General features: G+C 58.1%; 4 protein-coding genes across 5 annotated transcripts in view; all 4 read right to left on the bottom strand.

The window, feature by feature from the left end:
• Nucleotides 1–775: 775 nt before the first annotated feature.
• Nucleotides 776–4091, bottom strand: ST6GALNAC6 (ST6 N-acetylgalactosaminide alpha-2,6-sialyltransferase 6). The gene is made up of 7 exons (XM_074161329.1): nt 4035–4091; nt 3281–3411; nt 2270–2334; nt 1945–2124; nt 1348–1745; nt 1047–1154; nt 776–965 (listed from the first exon to the last, which is right to left on the bottom strand). Exons 3-7 carry the CDS (start codon nt 2282–2284, stop codon nt 776–778), a joined length of 891 nt encoding a protein of 296 aa, XP_074017430.1. The 5' UTR covers nt 2285–2334; nt 3281–3411; nt 4035–4091.
• A 1192-nt stretch (nt 4092–5283) lies between these two features.
• Nucleotides 5284–7166, bottom strand: ST6GALNAC4 (ST6 N-acetylgalactosaminide alpha-2,6-sialyltransferase 4). 2 transcript variants are annotated; one of them, XM_074161167.1, is made up of 4 exons: nt 7002–7166; nt 6450–6862; nt 6209–6316; nt 5284–6126 (listed from the first exon to the last, which is right to left on the bottom strand). In XM_074161167.1, the coding sequence occupies exons 2-4, from the start codon at nt 6806–6808 to the stop codon at nt 5937–5939; spliced, it is 657 nt and encodes a 218-aa protein (XP_074017268.1). In that variant the 5' UTR covers nt 6809–6862; nt 7002–7166; the 3' UTR covers nt 5284–5936. The 2 variants fall into 2 exon arrangements, with proteins under 2 accessions (XP_074017268.1, XP_074017269.1); XM_074161168.1 differs by lacking the exons at nt 6209–6316; nt 7002–7166 and having other exon boundaries at nt 5354–6126; nt 6450–6892.
• Nucleotides 7167–10089: 2923 nt separating this feature from the next.
• Nucleotides 10090–12787, bottom strand: DPM2 (dolichyl-phosphate mannosyltransferase subunit 2, regulatory). Its single transcript, XM_074161269.1, has 4 exons — nt 12727–12787; nt 12175–12264; nt 10938–11040; nt 10090–10638 (listed from the first exon to the last, which is right to left on the bottom strand). The coding sequence occupies exons 1-4, from the start codon at nt 12727–12729 to the stop codon at nt 10580–10582; spliced, it is 255 nt and encodes an 84-aa protein (XP_074017370.1). The 5' UTR covers nt 12730–12787; the 3' UTR covers nt 10090–10579.
• A 6755-nt stretch (nt 12788–19542) lies between these two features.
• EEIG1 (estrogen-induced osteoclastogenesis regulator 1) overlaps nt 19543–24863 on the bottom strand; it is a 31429-nt gene continuing 26108 nt past the window's right edge. Inside the window, exons 6-11 of the mRNA XM_074161204.1 lie at nt 23672–23829; nt 22424–22528; nt 21976–22165; nt 21676–21797; nt 20476–20545; nt 19543–19588 (exon numbers count right to left, since the gene is read on the bottom strand). Of these exons, the coding sequence (XP_074017305.1) occupies nt 19543–19588; nt 20476–20545; nt 21676–21797; nt 21976–22165; nt 22424–22528; nt 23672–23829 (691 nt within the window). The remainder of the gene's footprint in view (nt 19589–20475; nt 20546–21675; nt 21798–21975; nt 22166–22423; nt 22529–23671; nt 23830–24863) is intronic.

Below are 24863 nucleotides of genomic sequence, written 5' to 3'. Positions count from 1 at the left end.
TTCTAAATAGTTTATAAGCGGTTAATAAATGATGAGGACCCAGCCGCAGGCTGCTGCTGGCCCCTTCGTTACCGCTAACGAGCATCTGGCAGCCCCTGCTCGCTCCTCCGGCCAGGCACACTTGGAAAGAAACTCAAAATACAAACCCCGGGACCATAAGTGGGGAGGGAGAAAATAAAGCCCCCCCCCAAATCCCATCACTCATTTAGAAAAGGTTTTGGCAGTGTGGGTGTGGGGTGCAGCGGTGACAGGAGGTGACGGGTGGCTTTGGGGTGGCAGTGTCACCCCTGCAGGCTCCCACTGAAAACTGGGGTTCGGCCGAGGGAAGGATGCCTGTGTACTGGGATTGGTGTGCTGGAGATAACTGGGGGGGGGACAGGGACTGAGCCCCAAGATGTGGTCCCCCCACCCAGGGGGTTGGGGGGAACAGTCTCTGTGGTGGCCCCAAAAGTGATGTGGCCCCAAACTGAGCTGAGGGGACTCGGCACCCCCCCGTGTGCTTGCAGGGGCTGCGATGTGCCTGGACCAGCATCAGGCAGGATCCCATCCCCACGGCTCCCACCCGTGGAGGGGGGGGACACCCCAAACACTGCACTCACCACCTGGCCCCCCAAAAACCAGCTCAAAACCCAACACATCCCAGGGGTGAGGAGCCACTGTGCACAACGGTGGTGGCCCCATGGGAAGCATCCGCTGCTCCCCACTGCCGGTGGGATGCAGGGGATCCCCCATCCATCCCGGCTCTGGGGGGTCTGCCCGGCTTGGGGGGACACCCCTATGGCCAGGTGGGGTGGGAGAAGGTGATGTTGTAGAGGCCGGCCCAGCTGGCAAAGACCCGTTTCTCAGTGATGAAGCGATGGTGGTTGCCCTTGCGGCTCCGCTCGTTGTGGATGTAGGTCGTGCACTCGTCGGGGCCCTTCGGCTCGTAGTAGTGGTAGGGCAGGCGGCGGGGCGGGGGCCGGTGGCTGCGGGGGTGGGAAAAAGCATGGGGTGAGCCCCACAGTGGGGCCAGGGGCTCGGGGTGGGGGGTTGAGGGGTCTCCTTACCCGCAGTAGTTGGGTGGCACCATGCCGTAGACATGGACGGCATCGCATAGCTCCACTGCGATCACCATGGTGAACCAGCCAGTGCTGAGCCATGAGCGTGACTTCTCCCTGGGAAGAAGAAAGAGGGGGACACACACAGAGCCAAGGTGACATGGGTGATGGATGGACCTCCCCCAGGGTCCAAATCCACCCAAGGGCCCCCCATCCCAATGCCACAGCCAAGGAGCAGCCCCAAGCGCCATCTCTGCCTCAGGGACCTGGAAAAGGGGGGGACATGGTGAAGGAGGTGGCTCTGAGGTACCTGTCCTTCCCCGTCTCCCCCCGAAAGAGGTCATCAAACTGCTTCATGCGGCCGGGGGAGACGACGTAGGCCGTCATGTTGGGGAAGGAGGCGCTGACGCGTTGGATGATCTTCAGGAGGCTCTTCTGCATCTTGGCGGGCGGCCCCCAGAAGATGAAGATGGTCTCAGGGGTCTTGTTGACGAACTCCTGGGGCCGCTTGAGGACACGGTAGAGGCTGGAGTGGGCCACCACACGGAAGCTGGTCTTGTTGCCCACATCAGCCTCGTAGCCGGTGGTGGGAGCGTCGTTCATGCGGATGGTGCACTCGGCCCCGTCAATGGCCGTGCCCAAGCGGGTGCCCAGGAGGTGGCTGGAGCTGGTGACAATGACGCACTGGTGGCAGCGGGCAGTCAGGGTCTGCGGACCACAACTGCTGTGAGCAGGTGACCCTGGTGTCACTGCGACCCATCAGGGAGAGATGGAGCTAGGATGGGGGACAAGGCACCGCCGTCCCTCGCAGAGCCCCCCACCAGAGGGGATGATTTGGCTGGATGTCGGCGGAGGGTCAAATCCTGCACCCACCACCGAGGCTGGAACCCACCATCCCACCTCATACCTTGTTCCCGCAGACGGGCAGGTACCCGCTTTTCACCCCCCACTTCTTGAGGTCGGGGGGCCGGCGGGCTCTGCCCCGCAGGCGGCTGTAGGTGAAGACCTCACTCCCGCTGCCGGAGCTGTAGATGATCAGCAACATGATCAGGGCAAAGAGGACCCCCAGGACGGCGGCGCGCTGGCTCTACGGGCAGGGGGACAGCGTCAGCCGCTGCCCCCCACCCCACGGGTGTCCGCATCCAGCCCCCCTTCCTGCAGCATCTCCAGCGGGATGCCTGGTGTCCCCAGGGAGATGCCTGCTGTCCCCGGGGTGACGCCCCGGCACTCACCGCGCTGCCACTCATGTCTCCGCGTCGGCCTCAGCGCACAGCAATCGCCGGCGTCCCGTGAGCACCTGCAAGGCATGCGGTCACCCCCTCGCCACCGCACTGGGCTCCCGTCCCCATGCTGCTCGGGGACATGGTCCCCAGGTGCCCAGCTGGACCCCCAGATCCCCCTTCCAAGGGACGGACAACCCCCCAGCGCTGATATGGGGAAGGGAAACGCCGTGGGCAGAGGCTGGGCGAGCTCTGCAGTGCGGAGGAACCAAACCTGACCACGGGGCTCGTGCCGGGGAGATCCCGGCAGCGGGCTGGGCTCCCGGCAGGGATTATCCCTCGCCGGCGGGGCCAAAGCTGCTCAAACCCGCAGGGTCAGGGAGGGTAAACTTGCCGCTCGCACGGTGAAATCCCATTAAAACAACCGGCTTGAACCAGGGGGAGAAAAACTGAGACCTGGGCAACTCAGCTCACACATGGGCTCAAATCCAGCTGGAGCCAGCAGGGACCTCTCCAGCCCCAGGGTCCAAGGCGCACGGGGTGTACCCGGGCTGCTCACTCCCGGGGGGGAACCAGCTCTAATCCCCACTTGCCCAGGCTCGCCAAAATGGACTGACCCAATTTATTTTTTAAAGCCCTCGTTAGTGAGTCATGGCCGTTCCCGGAGTACTCGGAGCAATTGGAAATTAAAAAAAACCCTGAAGCCTCTTTACTAATTACCCTCGGGGGGGGGGGGGGGGGGGGGGGAGGGAAGGAGCAGGGACGGAAAACTACGCAGCAGCCGGGCTTCAACCCTTGGGGGGCACCGGGGACTCTCTCAGGGCCGGTGTCGATGGCTGGGAAGGTGCCAACCCACCCGGGGAGCCCAGGCATGGTGGGGCCAAGGGGTGCAGCACTGGGACCATGCTGGGGGGGGGGGTGTGCAGAGCCGGGACCCCCGCTCCCGTCGCTGCGCCCCGCTTTGCTCCCTCCATCCTGCCGAGGCCGTGGGTGACCCCGCAGCGGGGACCCCACGGGCCTTACCCGGGCGGGGGCTCTCATCTGCGGCGGGCGGTGTGGGGGGGTCCTTCATCTCCTCCTCCGCCCCGCGGGGGGGTGCCGGGCCCCTCCGACGGGCACGGCCATGGCAGCGCCCCGGGGGTCACATCGCTGCTCTGCGGGGGAAGGGCTGAGCCAGACCCGTTCCCCCCCACCCCCCCTCCCCGGGGTGCGAATCCCGCCGCACCCCCGTTTGCCTGCGCTCCCCCAGCCCCGGATGCGAACCCTCCCGCATCCCGGGAAGTGAAAACCCTCCCCCGGGCCCCCCCGGGGTGCGAACCCTCCTCCGCGTAAATCCTCTCCCACCACGCATGCAACCCCCCCCTCCCCCTTCCCGGGGTACAAAGCCCCCCTACCCGGGGTGCAGCCTTCCCCCTCCCTGGAGTGCAGCTCCCCCAGCTCCCGGGGTGCAGCCCGCCCCCCCATCACCGGGGTGCAGCCCCCCCCTCGCCCATCACCGGGTTGCAAGCCCACCTCTTCCCCGGCGTGCAGCCTCCCCCCGCCCCCGCTCCCGGGCGTGCAACCTCCCCATCCCCGGGGTGCAGCCCTATCCTCCAGCCCCCCCTGGCAGCCCCCCCCCCTCCCCGCTCCCCCGGCAACCCCGCTTTGCGGGAACCGGGCAGCCCGGAGCCGGCCCCTTCCCCGCTCCCCCCCCCGCCCCGCAATCCACCGTACACCGAAGCCGCGGAGCGGGGACCGCTCCTCCGCTCGGCCACGGCCCCGTTCCGCGCCCCCGCACCGGCTAAACAGGCCCGGAGGGGACTCGCCGGGTCCACCGACCGCTCCGCTCCGCACTGCGCCCGGGGCCGCCGCCGCCGCCCGCCCCGGGCCCAGCAGCGCCGCGGGGGTCCTAGCGCCGCCCGCCCGGGGATGGGGCGGGCCCGCGGGGGTCCTAGCGCCGCCCGCCCGGGGATGGGGCGGGCCCGCGGGGGTCCTAGCGCCGCCCGCCCGGGGATGGGGCGGGCCCGCGGGGGTCCTAGCGCCGCCCGCCCGGGGATGGGGAGGGCCCGCGGGGGTCCTAGCGCCGCCCGCCCGGGGATGGGGAGGGCCCGCGGGGGTCCTAGCGCCGCCCGCCCCGGGATGGGGAGAACCGCGGGGGTCCTAGCGCCGCTTTCTCTGCGCCGGGCCCTGACTGCCGAGGGCACCGGTGTGGGCAGCGGGATGCTGGGGCGGAGGGGACGGGGTGCGGCAGCGCTCTCCGGGAGTGGCAGGAGGAGCAAGTAGTGCCTGACACGCTGCCAGGCCACATTGCTGGGATGCCACGGCCTCCCCCACGCTGGCCGGGCAGCCCAGGGCTCCTCTCGGAGGATTCTGTGGAGTGAGGAGGAGGAGGAGGCTCCACCGGGGACACGGACCTGCTCCCCCGCTGCAGTGAATAACACCTTTCCAGAAGGATTTTGGCTCTGCTGTGCCAGTGATGCCCTTCCTGTGCAGGGTTAGGGCAGTTGAAGAACCCATCAAAGAGCTCCGCGGCCTGTTCTGCTCCCACTCCCCCACGGGAAGCTGTCCTGGCAGCATCCCCAGCTCCCAGCCGACTCGCTCCTCACTTGACCCCAGCACTTGGCCTCTGCTGAAACGGGTGCAAACGTGGATCCCTCTGCCCCTCCTGCTCGCTCCTGGCCCCCCAGACACCACCAGGACCACCCAAACATGTTCCATCTGTTATGGGTTCAAAGAGCTGCTGCGGCAGCTCCGTGCAGCCGGGCTCAGGGACACACATGTGCTCGTGGTGTGTCCCGTCTCTGTGGGGACGTGGGAGATGGCAGCCATCCTGCCCACAGCCCAGCAGTGCTGAGCTCTGCGGGGCCCAGGATCACCCCAGACCCAGCATGAAATCCACGCCAGGCCAGAGACGCAGCTGCTGTTTCCCAAATAATCTCAACCAGCAGCTTTCGGCACCCCCCTCATGCTCAGGATCAGCTCTACCCCCTCGTCACCTCCCTCTCTTATTTATAGCCTGGCAGGAAAGCGGGACACCACAGCCCTGTGACCAGCTGCTGTCACCCGTCCCCATGTCCCACAGCCGCAAGGGGCACAGCACGGGGCACCACTGAGTTAAAAACACTTTTAATGGCCACATTCGCTTTGGTCTGAATCCAAGGACACTTGTGACAAGGCAACTCAGAGCCCCCGGGGCACACATGGCCCCATGGCTTCCCGGCTGGGGGGCACAGGGGCAGCAGGAGCTGCCTGGAGTCAGCAGGATGGGGGGGCCCAGCCCCAGATCCCCGCACCTCACAGCCAGTGCTGGGTCTCGGGGTAGGGGCTGAGATGAAGCTTCATCCCTGGGAGAGGCCCTGTGTTGTGCTGGAGCCCAGCAACGTGAATGTTTAATCCTGCATTAAATATTCATCTCAGTAGAGTGGGCGGAAAACCTTCATGGTCGCCCTGGGTCCGTGGCAGGCGCTCAGAGCCGATGGGGCTCTGTGGGTCCAGCTCACGCCCCCCGTGCACCAACATGGGGGGTCCCAGCCCCACATCTAGGGGAACCGGCCCTGCCACTGCAGAAATGGAGACTCCCCGCTCCGGCGTTCGGCAAAAGGCTTTCAACCGCGGCACCGGCAGAGCGGGGATGGGTTCGTTGCAGGATGAGAGCCACCTCACTGCTGGGTCCCTGCCACCTTGCCCTGCAGCTGGTGCCCTACCCCCCTGCCCAGGATGGGTGGGTGAAGATGATGTTCCTCCTCTTGGCCCAGCGGGAGAACACGGCTTTCTCGGTGATGAAGCGGTGGCCGGCGCGACGGGCTCGCTCGTGCACCAGGTACATCCTGCACTCGTCCAGCCGGCCCTTCTCGAAGTAGTGGTAGGGCACACTCGAGTGGTTCTTCTCCCTGGCGGGAGGGGACAGGGTGGGTGTGGGACTCAGGGGGACATCAGACCACCCCGCACCCGTCCCCACTGCCCCCCACGCACCTGCAGTAGTTGTCGCTGACCATGCCGAAGACGCGGATCTGCTCGCACAGCTCCATAGCCAGGATCATGGTGAACCAGCCCGTGCTCAGGAAGGAGCCGGACTTCACCCTGCAAAGGACCATGGTGACACTGGAGAGGGTGCTGCAGGGCAGCCAGACCAGCGGGGCTACGGGTGCCCGATGAGGAGGAGGAGTGCTATGGCAGGGGGACCCGACGGGGCCTCCTCAGGAGCCGGTGGTACCTGTTCTTCCCTGTCTCGTTCTGGAAGACGTCATCGCAATATGCCATCTTCTCCTCGGTCAGGGTGTAGATCTGCAGGTGAGGGTACGTCTCCATCACCTTCAGCAGCGCCCGGTACGTGGTGCCCGACTTCTCCCGGTTCATCTTTTTCGATGGCCCCCAGATGACATAGAGGGTCTCCTGGGACTGCTGGAAGAAGTAGGGCTGGTTCTTCAGCAGCAGCGGGACGCTGGTGTGTGATACCACCCGGACGGTGCTCCGTGACCCCACGTCCTCCTCGTAGCTGGCGGTGGGGGCATGGTTCATGCGCAGGACACACTCCTGCCCATCGATGTCCCTTCCCAGGCGTGAGCCCAGCATCTGCCCTGAGCTGGAGACGATGGCGCAGCTACGGCACAGCGCTCGCTCCAGAGGCTGTGGGGAGACGTACCCTCAGCTCCGCAGCGGCCGGACACGCTGCAGCCCCATCCGCCCTTCCCTCAGGAAGAGGAAACTGAGGCACAAGCGAGTCGAGCTTCCCCACCACCCCCAGCGCCGTCCCATCCCCACGCACCTTCCCATCGGGGACACGGCTGTACCCCTGGAAGCTGAGGACGGTGGGTGCCGTGGGGCTGCCCTGAGCCCCCGGGGCCTGGCAGCAGGGCCGCAGGCTGGCGTGGGAGCAGAGCAGGACATAGAGCACGGCGACCACAGCCACGCACACCAGCGTTAGGAAGAGGCGGACCTGGAAGCAGAGCAAGGAGGTTTCTCCAGGCCCGGCCACGTGCACCGGCACCATTGTCGGATGCCGGTGGCCCCCGCGGTGCCGTGTAGCACGAGCGGCTCCTCGGAGGAGGGTGTTCGGGCACGTTGGCCGGGGCGCAGCGAGGAGCCGCAGCGGGGAGCGCTGGGTGCCGGGGCCTCGCTCGCTTCCTGCAGGCAGCCATGGCCCAGGCGCCGCACGGCTGCTCTCGGGGCCGGGGCTCCCTGCTGCCTGCGGGGACGGCAGCCGCCAGCCTGTGCCCTCCCCCAGCACTGCTTTTGGGGCAAACGGCTCCCCAGTGCTGGTGGGGTACCCCCTGCCCCTTGCTCCCCCGCCCCGTATCCCAGTGCCCTCCATCCCGGCGGGTACTCACCAGCATCTTCATCTTCGGGGGGCCTGGCGGGTCACCCGGCGGGATCCGGGGGTCACCTGGAAGGTGGGGGCTCGCACCCTGCATGCAGAGTGGGCTCAGCAGCAGCACCGGTGAGTGGGGCACAAGGGACCCCCGAGGGTGGGGTCCCCCAGCGGAACCCCCCCTGTCCCCAGCACCCCAATGCCCCGAGTCCCCCCCCGCCCCCCATGCCTTGTGCCAGGACTCCCCTGGAACCGGGACCCCCCCGGGACTGGGATCTCCCCGGGGCCGGGACCTCCCCATGCCCCCCGCTGCCCCGGACCCCCCCGAGGTACACCCACGCCCGGTTCCCCCCCCCCGTGTCCCTGCACCCCGCCGGTGCAGCCCCGCCTCCCCGCGCGGGGTCGGGGCCCGGGAAGGGGCGTCCCCGGTGGCCGGTACCGGCCCCACTCACCGCACCGGGAGCCCCCGCGGCGGCGCCGCCGCTCCCCGGCCCCCAGGGCCGCCGCCGGGTCCCGCATCCCGGGCGGGCGGCACCGGGCTGGGGCTGGCGGGGCCGCGGCGGCGCGGAGCGGAGCTGAGCGGGCACTGCCGGGGTCGGGACCGCCCCCGCCCGCCCCTGGCTCCGGCTCCACGGGGGATGCGCCCGCAGCCCGGCACCGCCCGCCGCTCCGGCACCGGCCCCCGTGCCCATCCCGTGTGTCCTGGGACCGACCGGCCCCATACCGACCCCGGCACCCGCTTCTCTCCGCACCTCCTGCTCTGCCCTCCCCGCCAGCCCGGGGGTGCCCCTGCAGCCACCCCCCCACACCCCCCCCCGCCATCCCGAAGCCCCTTTTTCACCTCCCAGCACCACCAGCTCCCGGCCAGCCCGGACACCGGTGCGCCCCGTCGTGGTTGGAGCAGCCCAGGGACCAAAATGATCCAAAATGGCTCGGGAGCGGGGCTGGGGCAGGCTGGCCGCTCCGCACCCCCTGCCTGGTGGCCTCGGGGGTGTGTGTGTGTGTGTCTCCTGTCACCCCCTGTCTGGTGGCCTCGGGGGGGACGGGTGTCTCCTGTCACCCCCTGTCTGGTAGCCTCGGGGGGGGGGGGTGTCTCCTGTCACCCCCTGTCTGGTGGCCTCGGGGGGGGGTGGTGGGGTGTCTCCCATCACCCGCAGTCCCTCAGGCCAGGGCCAAGCTGCAGAGCACCCATGAGAAATGTCCCCAGAGGGAGCTGCCTGCCCAGCGATGGGGACTGGACTTTTGTTTTCTCCCGCTGTCGACAAAGAAATACGAGAAGTAACCTTGAGGTTGGTACCAACCCTGTCCCCCACAGGCTTTGACCAGGAGGAAAGAGGAGGTGACAGGGACACCGCCAGGCTCCTGTGCAGGACGCAGCGCCCGGGGTGTAGGGGGCACGCCTGGACTTGCCCAGAGACACAACTGAATTTTTTGCCCTTTTGCCTCTGCCTGCCCCAGCTCAAACCCACCTTCGCGGGGGGGTGGGGGGGTGCTGAGCAGGTGAGAGGCTGGAGAGTGAGGGATTCCTCACCGGGAGAAGGGGCAGCAGCAAGGCACGGGAAAGGGGAAACGGGGGGGATGAAGGACCTGGCCTCAGGTAAGGCGCATCGAGAGGTGAGTGGGGTGGGTGCGCCGAAGCTCCAGCTGAAGCCTCGCCTCTGGACCACCCCACGGCTCCAGCCACGCAGGGGGTTAAACCGCAGCCAGGCTCAACCCCAGACTCACATCACAAGGCTAGTGCCCCCGAGACACTGGCATCACCCCCCTGGCAGGATGGGAGATGATGGGACGCATGGCTGTCTGGTAGGTGAAGTTCACAGCACATGTGAGAAGGACCAGAGCGCCCCAAATCTGCCCTCCTGTTGCTGGAGTGGGGATAAAGCAGCCCCCGACGCAGCAGGGCCAGCACAAGGCTGGGTTTGGCCAGCCAGGTTCTCTCTGGTGCTTCCCGGCCTGTCCCCACCGGCAGGAGAGGGCCCATGGAGAGCCCAGGACAGGACCTTCCCCAGCGTGGCGTTGGGCACTGCCAGGGCCACGCAGCAGAAACCATCCTGGCAGGGCTGCGGCACCCCCTGGGCACGGGCTGAGGACAGGGACAGAGACCTTGGGGACATTTATTGAGGGTGATCCCACTCATTGCAGTCTGTGGGAGCTGCTGGGACACCAAACCTCGGAGCAGCAACCTCTGCCGGGGAGGAAACCTGACAGGGGAAGGACAGGGTGTCACCACGCCTGCCCAGCTGGCATGAGGAGCCTTGTCCGGGGCAGGAAACCAGCCAGGAGGTGACAGCCAGGAGGTGACAGCAGCGATGGGAGCCACACCCGCCATTGGCAGAGCCAAACGCTTCTTTGTGACCCAGCGCATCTCCTCGACACCCCCTCAGCTGGATGACTGCAGGGGGGGGCGCAGGGGGCAGCAGTGGCATTGTCCCTGCACCTTCTGCACGCCCGGCCTCGCGGGGGTTCCTCTTCAGAAAGGTGAGAGCCCACCAGCACCACGGTTAGTCCTTTCTGCAGGCAAACGGAGAACACAAACCTGCCTTTTCCAAGCTCAGCCTCATTTCTTTCCTCTCCACCTTGAATCCAATCAATAAACCGCCACAAACCGTATGTAAACATTTAAAAAAAAAACAAACCCAGAAGGAACAAACTACTGGACACACCAAGAGCAGACGGGAAGGATTACTCAGAGGCTGAGCATCGGACAGGGCTCAGGGCTCGACTCACACTCTGGTGAGTGGCGCTGGGCCCCAACAGCTCCTCCAGCCAGCGCTGGCACAGGCAGCCCCAGCTGGGGAGCGGGTCCCTCCCAGTCAGGGCTCTGGTCCCTCTCGGTGAGCCCCTGAGGTCCATTTTGCTTCCCTTTGGTCAGTAAATTGTAAACTACGGAAGACTTTGTCTCTGCAGGAAGGAACGTGGGAGAGCGTAGCCAGCTCGGCGCTGAGCGCTCCGGAGGAGGTGCTGCAGGCAAAGTCCTTTCCTGGCTACGACGTCGCAGGGTGGGCGCCTTCTCCTCATCTCTCTCAGCTGGGCCTTCAGTCTGATTTCTTGGCAGGTTTCCTGCTCTTCCACATCACGACCATTATAAAAACACCTACCGTGAAAGAGAGAAGAGATTCAGCCAGAAAACTTCTAATTATGGGCACTTTTAGAACACATCGTAGGGAGAAACAGAACCTCAGCAAAGCAAGCGAGAAACAATTCTGCTGTCCAGAGGGTCAAATAGCCAAAGCCACCACAAACACAGGCCCCAAGAGCCTGTGCCAGGCTGAGCTGTCTCAGGAGCCACAGAGAGCGTGTCACGAGTGTCACACATTAGCTAACCCCCTAGCAACCCTCTTCTCTCTTCCTAATTTAGAAGCTTCTAATTAGAACAACAGAAATAACACTCACCTATAAATAGCAGCAGCAGCAGCCCGGCCACCACGGGGATGATAACAGCGTACTCCCTCGGCAAGAAGTACTTGTGGATCCCATGGTCGCTGTCGATAAAGGGCTGCAGGAGACAGAGAGGGGTGTCAGCAGGTGGGGACAACACCCGGGCAAGTCCCTGACACCTGCGGCCTCGTGGTTTCAAAAGCAGGACGGAAATATCAGGCGTGAGGAGATAGTTTAAAAGAAAAGAGGGTGCCCAGACCCGCATGTGGCTCGGCCCACAGCTGCAGGGACGCCACAGGGAAGGCTTCAGCGCCCGGCAGGCTACACGAGGCCGGCACAGGGGTCCCGCAGCCCTGGGGTCTTAGGGGGCGCACGGCTGCCGGCCCGCTTGGTGCTGAACACAGCAAACCCTCCGACTCTCTGCCCCGCAGAAGGGAGCAGCTGATACCGGCTCTGCTTCATCCCACCAGGATCCCCCCTGCGGAAGCCAGTGGAAGGCTTTGGACACTAGAGAGCAGTGTAAGGATTCCCACATGGCAGCGAGCGCACCTACACGCTCCTGGGACTACAGCCGTGTACGAGCACGTACCAGGCAGCAGAGTGAGCAGACCCAAGCAAGGAATTCAAAACTCTCAGAGGGTAGAGGGGAAGCTGCCAGGAGTTCAGACATCAGCCCAGGGCTGAACCAGGCCTCCTGTACCTGGAAAGCTCAAGAGGAGATGTTTCTTTCCTGGAAAAAAACCACTAATGACCCAAGCTGATGTGTCACCGCAAGCGGGCAAACTACCAGGCTCACGATCGCTTTTCCAGAGCTCTGCATTCCCCAAACTCGTCTCCTCCCTACCAGGCTCCAGATTTGGTAAGAGTCATCTTTTTTTATGGCTCCCTCTGGGATATCCCGCCAGAACTGGGAATCTGGAAGACTGCAAATGCGAACACCAATGACTCCTCCAGAGGGAGCAAGCTCCAGCTCTCGCTGACAGCTCAAGGGAGCCTGGGATCTTACACCGGCCGGGTCCGCCTGTCTGAGAGCAGCAGGGCAGGAAGCACGACCCAAGCTTGGCTTCACCCAGGCAAGGGCAGGCACGGCCTGAAGGGGCAAGGGCTGTGCCAGCAAAGAGAGGAAGCTCTACCCTGGAATTTTTTAACCAGGAGGCTGGCAAGGCAGAGTCCTTCAGGCACATCAGCACCCCAACAAAGCCTAGGCTAACACCTGAGTGACTGGGATTGTAATGGCCGGGGAGAGCCATACCAGTACGATGATCCAGAGGGTGTAGTAAACAAAGAGAACGAGGCTGAAGGCGACCAAGCCGAATCCAACCACCTGGTCTGTTGCTGTGGCCTGCAAAGGGAGAGAGAGTCAGAGCGGGATCCGCACGCTGTGGCAGCTGCGCGGGAAGGGTTAACGGGCCCCTGTTGCTTGTTCAGCCCCGGGGCGGGCGAACGGCACGGCTGCGGGGCTTAAACAGGGAGCGGAGGGGAGCGGAGCGGGAAGCCTCTGCAGCAGAAATAACCCACCGCGAGGGCAGCGGGGAGAGCGGCCGGGCTCTGCTGCCGGAGCTCCCGCCCGACCGTTCACACCCCCGCAGCTCCGGCCCTGCTCTTCCAAGCACCGACCCCCGCCGGCACCGGCAAGGCCACAGGAGGCGGCCGGGGCCCGGCCTCTCCCCGGGGGCGGGTAGCCAGGAGGCCCCGCGCTGGCTCATGGCCGCCGTTCAGCCTAACCCACCCCACGTTACCGAGCCGCCGCCTCCGGAGGAGCCCCGGGGCCGGCGGAGCAAGGACCGTACCCGACCCCACTCACCATGGCGAGCTCCGGCCTCCCCGCCCGCCCCGCTCTTCCGGGAGCGACCACCAATCAGCGCGCTTCACGCCAGCCTCACCCTTCCCTCATCCGGAGACAGCCAATCAGAAGGGGCGGCCTTGGGGCCGGCGGCATCATGGGAAGGGTGACTGCGACTCTCCCGGAGCATGACGGGAGTTGTAGTCCCGGTGCGGCCCTCACCGGAGGGAGCCGAGAAGGCGGGGCGTGCTGCCGGGCCGCAGCTCCCCCTGGAGAAGGGACAGAGCGGCTGCCGCAGCCCCCAGGCCCCGCATCAGCCTCCCCAGCGCCCGGGGAGCTCTGCGGCTGGGGTCCTGAGTGGGGAGGTGAGCAGGCTGTGAAAGAAAGGACGTTTCCAGAACCTCCCCGGTGCGTTCACGCTTCTCGGGGCCTTGTTTGTGTGAAGGAGGCCTTGGCTCCTCTCAGGCATTATGGAGGGTGATGCCTGACCAGGTGCCCTCTGCGGTTTCGGTGCCTCACCCACAGCAAAGACTGGGTTTTTTTTACAGCTTGAAGCAGGCTTGTCCCAGAGGGAAAGGCTGAGAGTGAAGCTCTTTGCTAAAGCATTCCCCCTCTGGTGCCATCGCCTGGTGACAGGAGAGGATGGAGGGTCTCCTTAGGTGGCAGCAGCAGCGTGCCCTGGTTCATGTAATGCACCTGATGTCTGAGTTCTGGTGGAAGTGACTCATCTTGAAACCAACCAGCTCGACACCACAGATACTCGTGTCCTACAGCCCAGCCACCTTCTTGTCCAAAATGGGGTTGTTTACCCTGCGTGCAAGGTGCCAGTATTTTAAAGTACATCAATTTCTCTGCACGGGTTACAGCTGGAGGAAAGGGAAAAGCAAGAACAAAGAACCAAGGGACATCAGGGATCGTCTGAGGAAGGGGAGGCAGCCAAGGGAAAGGGGAAGAGCCTGCATGGGACTCAAAGCAGCTGATCCGTACATGTGGCTGAGGCTGTGGGAGGGTGGAGAAGGCAAAGCCACCTCCTCCCAGGTGCCCTGGTCCCCTCCAGCCTTTCTGTGCATCAGCAGCAAGTACCCGGGCACTGTATTTGGCTCAAACGTCGATTACCAGCTTGTGCTGGAAGAGGAGGGGCTGCCCCGGCACAAGCGGCAAGAGCCCGCAGGTGTTCCCTGGAGCCCTGGGGGCTGCAGCACCTTCAGCCTGGCGAGGTGGCCCTGGGCAGGGGTGCCCAGGCTGCTCTGCAGGGGGGCAGGCCGGAGCCATTCAGGCATGGCTTTGGCTAGGACACAGTGTTCGGGAACACGAGACACGGCCGGAGTCTCGCGCCAATTCACCTTCCCCCTGGATTGCAGGCTGTTGCTTCCACTGGACGGGTGCTGTGCTGCCAGCTCCCCTCTCCAGCCCTTCTCCCCTCTGCAGGGAAGGGCTGGCAGGAACCTCCACTCCCAGCCGCCAAGGAAATCCTGGAGGGCAAAACCAAATCCTGTTCCAGGGCCTTGCGTGCCAGCAGGCACTGTCTGACCCTTCTGCTTCCTTGGCAAATTATTTTTGAACCAAAGATACATTTAAAACAAAAAACAAACCAAGAAGAATCACTGTGAAGTACCAAAAACCTTTATTTTCCCCCCAAACCATAACAACATTTGACATTATATTGATTTCCTCATATATTTGTTATTTCTCTACGTTAGGAACCAGATACAGAAAATACAAACACGATCTGTTGAATCAAAGACGGCACAGCATTCCGTTAGAAAAAGAAACAAAAAACTAGAGGAGCAAGAATAAAAATGGTGAAAAATAGTCATTCCCTCCAGCCCAAACTTTCCAAGAATCATCATCAAAATAGAGCAGTGGAAGTAGCTTCTCTTTCTAAACGCACTTCTGCTTTAAGAAAAAAGTTAGATTTATCTTTAGATTTCAAAGTAAAAAAATGTTAAACTATCTTTCAAGCAATTTTGGAAGTTTGCATAGACCCATTCCCTTTCCAAAAATATCAGCGATCTCTCTATAGAATCTGATATAAATCAAGTGCGCGCCTCATCTGAAGATCACCAACCTCAATTAACTCTCAAGAAAATAAAACACGATCTCCCCTTCCCCTCCCTCCCCCCACAAAAATAGGGGTTCTACCGTTATTCCTTGTGTTTGAGGCAAGTGAGGAGGCTCAGCCACACCTCTCGCTCACAGCTTCATCCAAATTCCTTTTTATTTCCCAGGTTTCCACATTCGCTCCCTACTGATGGGGATGGGGCCATGGAATGCGGAGCTGCGGAGGGCATCAGGCTTGGATGGTGCGGGTGGGCTGACGGAGGACGCAGCTCTCAGGAGGGAAGTGAGGAAGGGGGCGGAAATTTTGAGCTTATCACACACCCCACCCCCCACCCCCCCCATAGCAAGGAAGTGGCTTTTCAAGGACAAACACCTGCGACCAGGCAGTGTTTGTAGGAACTTGCCCCTGGGGACCAGCCTTGTCCACAGGGCTCGGTCGCAGGAGCAAGAAACTCGTTTAGCTAGAGCTGAGGTGGGGTAGCGGGGAGGGGGCAGGAGGGGCTGCGGGTGAACTGGCAGCTCCCGGGTAAGGCAGCGAGGAGGGGAGCAAAGCGGGGAGCCCCTCTCCAGGAGGGGTGTTTAACCGAGGTGCTCTAGCGTACCTGGAGTGAGGTTTTCCCAGAGGTTCACAACGGCTCGTGCAGAGTCCAGCTGCACGGCCACCAGTTTAAAAAAGAAACAGCAACGACAAAATAAATAAAAAGTCAACCCCTCCTATTAAGATGCGAATGAAATACGTATTTCTTCAGGTCTTGGCCTGGTTTCGGAACCCTCTAAAAACTGAAGCAAACATTTAAAAGGGCTTATTAACTTTCTGCAGGGGGCAAAGTGATGTGGCAATGGGTGGTGGTGGGGGGGAGATCACATATCTGCTGCCCATCACACCAAGGGTCTGGACAGTTTAAGGGCCCCCCCCATTTAAAGTGCCAACCATATGAAAGAAGATGATGGGAGGAGCAACATCCTTCCCCCCCTTTTTCCATCACAATTTCCAATTGAAACCCATCTCCTTCACCAAGTCACAACTAAAGCCTATTCTTTTTGGACATTCACTCAGTTTATACTGCTATTAAAAAAAAAAAAAAAGAGTTAGTAAAAGAGCTACATTGAATTTCCCAACTCTTTGCAATGGGCTTCCACCAACTAAAGGTCCAGAAACTGGGAGAGCGGAGCCCGCATGTTTCGCCTGACGCTGAGACGGGAGCAGAGAGCCAGCTCTGCTCTGCAGGGTCAGCCAGGCATGAGCAGCCCCGCTCGCCAGCGTCTGGAACCCAGGGGATGCAGAGTCTTGCCAATAAGGTCCTTTTACTTGTTTAAGCCACCTCTGAATCCCCTCAGAAGGGGAACAATGTGGAGAAGAACATTCCTCCCCCCTCCCCCCCCCACCCTCAGCCCCCCAGGAATAAAATATCAATGAAACAATAACGCAGTCAACAAAACACCAGCCTGCTGGGTTTATAAAAAAAGAAAAAAATTTCGATAAACTTCACAACAACAACAAAAACCAAAACCCAAAGGAAACTAGCGAGCGGTTTGGGTCTGGAAACTGATTCACTTCTTAAATGTTCGAAGTCCAACAGGGAACAGACGGCAGCGACGCCACAAGGAAAAAGTGCTCGCGAGACACAGCTTCCCGAGAGACGGCAGCGAGTCTGCGGGACAAGCGACCCCACTTCCATCACCCACCGGCCAGGGACCGCCAGGCACCGCTCGTGACGGAGCTCTGAGTGGGATCTAGAAATAGGGATGGACTGTGCCTTCTTCCCTCTGGGTCTGCTCTGGCTGCTCCAGCCCTGGCTGTGCTGCACCAGGCTGAACGACTAGGGCTGCTTTCTAATTCAAAACGAGGGGTAGGAGAGCTATAAAGCTACCGTAAAGACCAGGATTTGTGGAGTCATAATAACGTGGAGACAAGGAAGAGATACTCTATAAGACACAGTTATCAAAAATGCAAGTAGTGATGTGCCAAGCTGCTGGAAGAGAAGCCAGAGACGTGCCCAGGTTGGCCACGACTACGCGATGGAGCAGGTTACGTCTCTGCCAAACTGGGACAACGAGACCAGCTTTCTGAAAAGCTCAACTGCTTCTTCTCCTGCTTCACTGGGAAGAGATTCCTCCCTCTGTCCCACTGGGGATTTTGTGACGTGCCGAGCTGCCAGCGCCTCGGAGCAGCCGACTCTTGCCAGTGGAAGCCCAGAAGAGAGGCCCGGGTTCCCAACAGCTCTGACAGTGACTGCCATTGTTTTTCATGGGAACAGAAGCAAAGCGGCACAAGTGAGCTGGGTTTTGGCCTCTTTCCTGGCATATATTTGCTCCTTTTGAGTCCTGGTTGGACCTGACTTCCCGAGGGGCTTCGCTGGCCCCTGGGGAGCAGCCTGACCCTCAGCCCTGCACGGCCATCGCAGACAGGGCAGGACACCCATCGCTGCCTGAGCCTTCTACCCTCACCCCGACCCAAGCAGAGGGTCAGACCAGGCCTGGATTCCTGGCTTAGCCCCAGGGAGAGAGAAAAGCGAGCAGTTCTCCCCTTCCTGCAGACATGCATCACCCCAGGAACAGGGCAGGATGCTCACCAGCCTGCCAGCGAGTGCCAAACCTTCCCAGCCTGAATGAAGAAGAGATCACCATTAAAAAACACCAGCAAGTGTGAAAGAGTTTTTGTTCTAGACAGACTCAAAAGATCCAGCACATTTCCCCTACATTAAACCAAACCAAGGTGTTGCCTGTACCCCTTCTTACCCTAATCCAAATGTAATTCCCTTTGAAGGGAAAGGGTGAAGAAGATCCATGTGCTACATGTTGTCTGTCCAAATATAGAAAGAAACCTCTTGACTCGAAGAGAGAAACCATCAGAACAGAGTAAGTGGCTGTACAGCTTTGCCAGACTGCCGAGCACCCTCCCCGTGCAGCCATCCTTAGCTAGCAGGGTGAAAAAAAAATAAATATAAATCAAGGCCCTTTCATTCCTCGTTTTTCATTCTGCCAAATTCCCTTTTCCAGTAGCTCATCTGCATGCATTCTGGCCATAGAGACCACAATTAATCCTTTTCTCCTTTAAAAAAAGGCTTTACAATAACTAAGAACTTGAACAACAACGTGATCGGTTACAAGTCTTTCCTTGCCGAAAGGGACAAGTGTGTGTCTGCGTGTGTGTGCACGCACACGTGTGTCAGAGGAGGGCATGTTCCCAGCCGTGCCTGGGAGCGTGCCATTGCTCCGATGGCACGGCTGCTGAGTGCTACTACAGTCCACCGGGAAAAGAGGAAAGGGCACTACACACAAATAGCTTATCGGCTGAGAGTCTCTGTACAGGAAAGGCTGCAAGCACAGCCTGTGGACGGCCCACGGGTGGACTCTGCCTAGATCCTCCTTGGCAATTCAGCTGCCAGAAGAACCTGTAAGTGGGAGCTGAAAGGGACCGACATCTCTGCCACACGCTGCAAGGAAAAGAGGCAGCTGAAGCATCCAACAACTGCAGAAACCAAACCCAAAGAAGAGCAATTGAAAGATCAACCAGAAAACAGTTTGAAGCCTTGTCAGAAGAGTTCACTCACCATGGAGCAGGTAAGAATGGCTGCTGTGGCTAACGCAGAAGAAGACATCCATTCTGCCTTTGAAGGCAGAGACGGTGGCTTCTCCCCAGCCCCAAAAAGGACCAGCTCAGGCACAGATCCCTCATGACAAAGCAAGAAAGGCCAACCAGCACCAATTCCCTTACTGGCACAGGCCAAGCAAGGCAACTGTTAATCACCACCACATCGGAGAGACCACCGCAGTCAACTGCATCCTGCTCTGGCCCAGGGGAGGGCTACCAGATAACCAGATTCTTTTCACAGTCCAAGAAGGGCAGTTCCCTTCCTGAGCCAAAAAGTAACAAAAAAAGGAAAAAAAAAAAAAAAAAAAAGAGGCTTTGTATTCCAAGCTCCAGCAGTGACTATTTGCTGAATCAGTCCAGCAAACAGGGCTTATGCTCCTGGAACAGCAAGTCGAAGCCTCCTCCAGGTAAAATCTGGAACCTCTAAAGTGCTCCTGCTAATGCTAATCGATGAACACTGCCCTTCCATGCCCAGCAGTGGAAGGGTGTAATGCAGTTAGTGGTATACAAGCACTAGCATTTAATCGTTCATCAACTCCCATCTGGATTGCGGTAGTTTTCTGAAATGCACTTTCGGGAGATATTTCCTATGAGAAGAGGACGTTTGGGGATTTGAGGGTAGGAAGGTGAAGTGCACACCACAGCATACCTTGTTGAGTCAAACCGTTGCCTTGGAAGGTGATGTTCCCTTGCAGAGTCAATGGAATAAAGCATCCTGCAAGTGGCCATTTCACCGTGTCACCAACAAGCAGCTCTGGGTTTGGTTAGAATGGTTTCCCCCTCCCCCAGTGGTTTGAAGAGTTCACAGTGGTATTACCCAATGTTTTGGGGAGACAGAAGCTGAGAAGTCCCCTGCTGCAAGTGAACGGGTGGAGTGAGGGGTGCGGATGAGCAACATCCCCTAGGACTAAGGATAAGCCCAAGAGACACCTTGCATCTGATGAGGAACAGGGGGAAGGCAGGCACTGGAAGAACGGGGAAGCGGGGAAGGGTAATGCCAACGCAGGGAAAGTGCATGATCTGGAGTGGTCTCGGAGTAGTTCTGCAGTGCAAACGTATGGGGAGGGGCATGGAGAAATCCCTTCTGGAATGCTGCATGAAGAGAGGTAAAGGTTGGCATCCATGTGGCAGCGGACTGGGTAGGGGGCCTGTTTCCAGCAGCTCTACCCTGTTCTTCACATTTAGTGGGTTTCAATCACCACTGGCTCGTAAACTCCAGATGAGACCCTGGGGAGGCAGAGGGGAAGAAGATGAGAACGCCAGGCTATTTCTCTCCGTCACTTAGAGCAAGCAAGTTCTTATTCAGAGCTCTGCACTCACAAGCATCACCCTCTCACCCCACACAAAATAACTGAAAATAACGAGTCAGTCTGGCCAGAAGTCAACCCTCGTAACACAAACCAGACAGCTACGTGGCAAGCTAACACTAGAGCACTTGAAAGAGCTGGGTGTAACACATGAATCCTTCTAAAGGACTGAGGAAAGGGGGAGTATCCTCAGCAAAGAGCCCGTGTTCCTGCCTTTGCTTTGCTCACAAATTTTGTCACCGACTTGACACATATTTGCATTGCCATTATTGCTTTTTTTTTTTGTTAACCTCAAAACGTGCTAAAAAGGCTCAAACACTACTGTACTGAGAGCTATTGTGGCAATAAAAAGTTTTATTTGTTCAGACGTCTTTCATGAGACAACAAGCCCTTGACAAAGGAGGAGGGAGGAGGAGGCGGCAGGGGAAAGGGACAATAACCCCGGCTGTCGCAGTTTCGCTGCAGGCCAGCAGGAGGCAAAGCTCCCTGCCTTCAGTCGGGAGAAGGAGCAAACGGGAATAAACCTCTACCATTTTGTCCTTTTCCTCCTTAACTTCTGTTCTTGGATCTAACAGCTAGGATCACATTATCCCTCTGTGCTCCTGCTGAGAGCTGCATTCATACTCCAGTGCAGCTGTAGCCTGTCACCAGAGGGATCCCAGGGGTGTTAATGTGGGAATAAAGCCACCATGTAGCACATGATGTTTAGAAATCTCTCCTGTAGCAAAAGGTGAAAGTTTCCTGTGTACAAAGAGCTAACTAATCTCCCCGGAGTGCTTCTGTCTGCCAGCCTTTCAGAAAGCCTACCTGTTTCCCAGCTGAATTCCACTCAGAGTAGTTGTTCCGTCTCTGCTCACAAACAACCTCAGGTTACTGTCTGCAGATAGAAAAGGAAGTATGATATCAAAATCCCGAACTACCGATGGCTGCCAGGTGCTCCCCTCCCAACCTTACACAATGGCCAGCACAGGAACAAGAGCGTTTCTGGGAATGCATGTGCACGTTCTCTGGTGCTCCCACAGTAATAGAGCCCCTGGGAACTCCTCCTCTTGCTCTGAAAGGGAGCCTCATGTCCAAATCAACCACAGCATTAAGCTCTGGATGAGTAAATGCAGATAAATTAATTCATAATACTCCTCCAGCTGCTTCTTTTAAGGCAATTCCACTGATGGCAGTTCTTGGTCAGCTTGAACACATCCAAATGGATGAGACGTGGGGCCTTATGCTGCTTTTGTAGGCTCAGTGGAGGAGAAACTCAGCCTGTGCTGCTGGTGAGAGGTAGCTACATTCAGTCTAGTCTTAACCCATGCCCAGCGAGGTGGAAATCCCCATGTAAGAATCACAGAATCAAGAACGTTGCCATATGCGATGCTTTAGCATAACTAACTACAGAAGTACTAATAACAAGCTAGGTTCAGGGATAAAACTTATGGAAAAACCTCAACTAGATGAAAAAGATTGATTTCTAGGCTAAACCGGGAAGTTAAAACAAATGCAGTGATACTAGTTTTCTCTTAACAGATGGAGAAAAAAACCCCTTCTTAGGCTCTCAGACAGACCTGATCACGAGCACACTGTGACCCACCTTTCTTCCCATCTTTTTAGCAGAGTCATGCTGTTTCCCCTCCAGTTGTGCTCTCCTACTTCAATAAACACCCTTGGGCTGACCCTGGACAAAGGTCACCAGAGCAGCGCAGAGAGCTGATGGAACTGATTTCTTCACTGCGCTGAAGAATGGGTATTTTTCCCCTCTCATCCTGTATGTTTGAGCCACTGTTCAACCTCTGCTGTAACGTGTGGAACAGCAGCAAGTGCTATTTGCTAATGGATGTACAGCTCAAATCCACATGGTGTGCTTACCTACCACAGAAACACCTAGCAAGTATTGAAAGCAAACTGCTGTCAGAAGGAAAAGGGAGTCCATGGCAGATCAGATCTGACTGTAAAAGCTTGGCAGCTTTGCTAAAAGAATAGCCAAGGCCTCCCCTTTGCAACTCATCCTCTCACCTTCAGTATTGCTGACATCTGTGAAGTCCTGACTCTGCATTATTTTCTCCACTATATCATCAGCATCGATCCTGGTGTCATCCACTCGGGTTGGGTGACTCTCCACTGAATCCTTTTTCCTCCTGGGGAGAGAAAATAAAGGGAAAACTTACTCAGCTTTTCAAGACACAGACTTTTCAGGTACTCTCTTTCTTCCCTTGGCAATAGCCGCCTCAGCCACTATTTCCAATCTACCACTGAAGACAGAGTAGATTCTGTCTTGTGTTCCCACAGAAGGCACTTTGCTCCTCAGTTACCTACCGGGAGGGTCTATCCATCAGAAGGGCTGGTCTCGGGGGGCGAGGTGGCTTCTCTGGTTTGTGGTCCCGCTCTCCCTCAGGACACTCCACTGTCATACTGAGTCCTCCAGACGCACTGCTGCTGGTGGAGGTATTCCGGCGATGGGTCAAGTCGGACATACTAGAAGAACGGGAGTGCTCTGTGCTGTAGCCTGGAAAAACAGAGTGATTACAAACCAGATCTTCTCCCCTTCCTAGAAGCACAGTTAAGAAGCCAGGCAGCTTCGGACCAGCATTTCTGCTCCCATATACAGAGGTTTAGACATACATCTGCAGAGACTGAACAGGAGACTCTGATATCAAAGAGCAAGGCGAGAGAGATGGCTGCAAATGACTCTCACAAGAGCTTGTTGCAGGAAAGAAAAAGGGATGGGGCCAGTGCTGGCAGAGCCATGCGGATCAATGCTTACCGGAGATCTTGGACTGCTGGCTGGCGTAGCTGGAGTTCCGTGAGTGTCCCGAGTGGAAAACTTCCTCCGGGCTGGACAGGTTCTGATCCGGTTCTTCTGGGACACCTGCCAAGGAACAACCGGGCACTCGGCTTACACTGTAAGCCAAGACAGCACATTGTCTGCTGATCACCTTGGACTGGAGGCTGATCTCGGGATGCCAGATGAAGGCAAGGGCAAGTCTGCTGGCAAGCCCTGCTGTACAGGCAAGCAGAGCTTAGAAGCAGCTGGGGAACAGGGGATTCAGCAATGAGCTTCTCTGTCAAGCTTTTCACTAATGCTAGCATTCAGCACCTGAATTTACAAGCATCTCTGGGGGCTTGAAGGATCTAGGACAGGTAGTATCTGAAGCTATCTGTACTTAAAAGCATTAAGCTAAGACCAAGAAAGCATCAAATGGCCTCTGGCAGTAAAGTATTACAACCTCCGTTTGGGCGCTTCTCTTATTACTACTTTTTCCCTTCTATTACTTGTGAGAGAGCCCATGCCATCTAAATCACATCTGACTTTAATACAGAAACCTCAGCATTACCTCTGCTCCTTTGCTGTCACCCCCACTTATCTCTCTTGCAGCAAGCTCATCCAAAAGCACACAAAGGTAACACGTTAGCCAGCTTTTTAAGAAGAGCACTTGCACGCTGTGCTAAGTCACTGAGGCGATGAGACTGGAGTGCTATTTTGGTGCAGTGTATCTGCCGGCACATTTAGAGTGTGCTGGGAAGAATAAAAGGCTATGGGAAAATGCAGTGCCCTTGAAAACGGGCGCATACAGAAGCCAAAGAACTCCGCATCAGCAGCTGGAACAAGGCCATTAGACCTCAAACCAACCTCTAAAACCTTCAGAGGAACTTTTCTAGAAGATAAGTGTGAGCAACAGAATAGCTGAGTGGAGACAATGTTAAGTGTCGTTGAACACAATGGAAAGCAGGGATGAGTGCAATACATTAATTATTAAATCCCCAGTAATAAGAACAAATTGCTTTATCTCCACTAACAGAAGCACATGGCAAAGATTCACGCTTCCTCTCCTCAGTTGCACTTAATAGACAGTTTCGTTTTTCCTCAATTTTCTTAATGAGCAGAAGGGTGAGGATGGGTACGGGAAAACATGAAAGATTAAAGAGTTTCTGTGCTTGCAACTGCTGGGAAAAACAGAAGAGTGTCCAGGCACAGCCAAGTGTTGCATGGCTCCAGGACAGGCATTCATACCCGAGCTGAGAATGGCAGTTCTTGGCTTGGTCTGACGCAGAGAGCCAATCGTGGCTGAACTGCTGCTGCTGCTGCTGGTGGTTCCCTCGCCCTTACAGGTCAGCTGCAGGGTAGAGTCCTGTCCCGGTATGGTGATGGATTTGGCGGTGGAAGGAGGCCTGTAATCAGAAGTGGAGAAGGTTAAAAAAACCTGCCAGGCAGGGACCAGAAATCACCCCACAGCAGTGCTCTATCAGAGGGGTCCCCTCGCCTGCCTCCACCCTTCATGGGGAAGCTGGCAGCCCTCTGTGACTGGTGACACAGTATGACATTGGATTTTGTTTCCTATATGCAAGACTCAGGTCTTCCCTACCTCGTACTGCACCTGGACTATATTACAAGGAAAAGCAAGTTTCTGAGGTGAATTGAGGCAAAAGGGGACCATTCAACCATTCATACAGGACAACATGCTCGGAGCCTGCACTATTCTCCAAAAAACCATCCAGAGCTGCCCTTTTCCCCCAACATGTGTCCAGTGGCCTGTTGGCCTCACAAACGGGAACCGGTTTGCTGTTGTCCAGCTCTAAATTCCAGCACCCTTTCGTTACACCTTTCTGGCTCAGGCCAAAAGAAACCTTTTATCCCAGCGACACCCCATCCCCCTATGAGAGTACTTTTACAATGATCAAATAACCTTTCTATTTTTTAACTGACGATTAAACTCCTTCTTGGTGAGACTAAAGTGTTTTTCCAGCTGTCAAAATTATTTTTCTGGTTATTCTGTGTGCTCCCAACATCCCTTTGTAAATGCTGACTGCAGGGCAGAGCAGCGAGTGCCTGGAGCCCCCTCCCTTCCTCCAGAAGTGTTTTTGGGTGGAAGCCACGGCATGTGCAGCGTGGCAAAGTGAATATTCCTGTTGGAGTCCCAACCTCCCTGTAGCCCGAAGTCTGAACTGGAACTAATGGATCATATTATGCTTTTTAAGTGAGGAGTGAGAAAGAAAATCTTTTATTTGTCTCACTTGGAGCTTTGAGGGAAGATGCTACCTGAGAGGACCTTTGCAGTATTTTAGGAGAAAAAAATAAAGCACTTAGAATATTTGATATGAGCAGCCAAACAGCCATAAAGGTTTCAGGAAACCCACAGCATGCCTTTCCCAGGAAAAAAAAAAAAACCAAAAACAAAACCGTCCGTAATCATGTTATCAGTGAT

Source organism: Numenius arquata, chromosome 19 (genome assembly GCF_964106895.1).
Source record: "Numenius arquata chromosome 19, bNumArq3.hap1.1, whole genome shotgun sequence".
NCBI classification, from domain to species: Eukaryota; Metazoa; Chordata; class Aves; order Charadriiformes; family Scolopacidae; genus Numenius; species Numenius arquata.
Note: the sequence above shows the minus strand (reverse complement) of the source record. Positions and strands in the feature narration are given on the sequence as shown.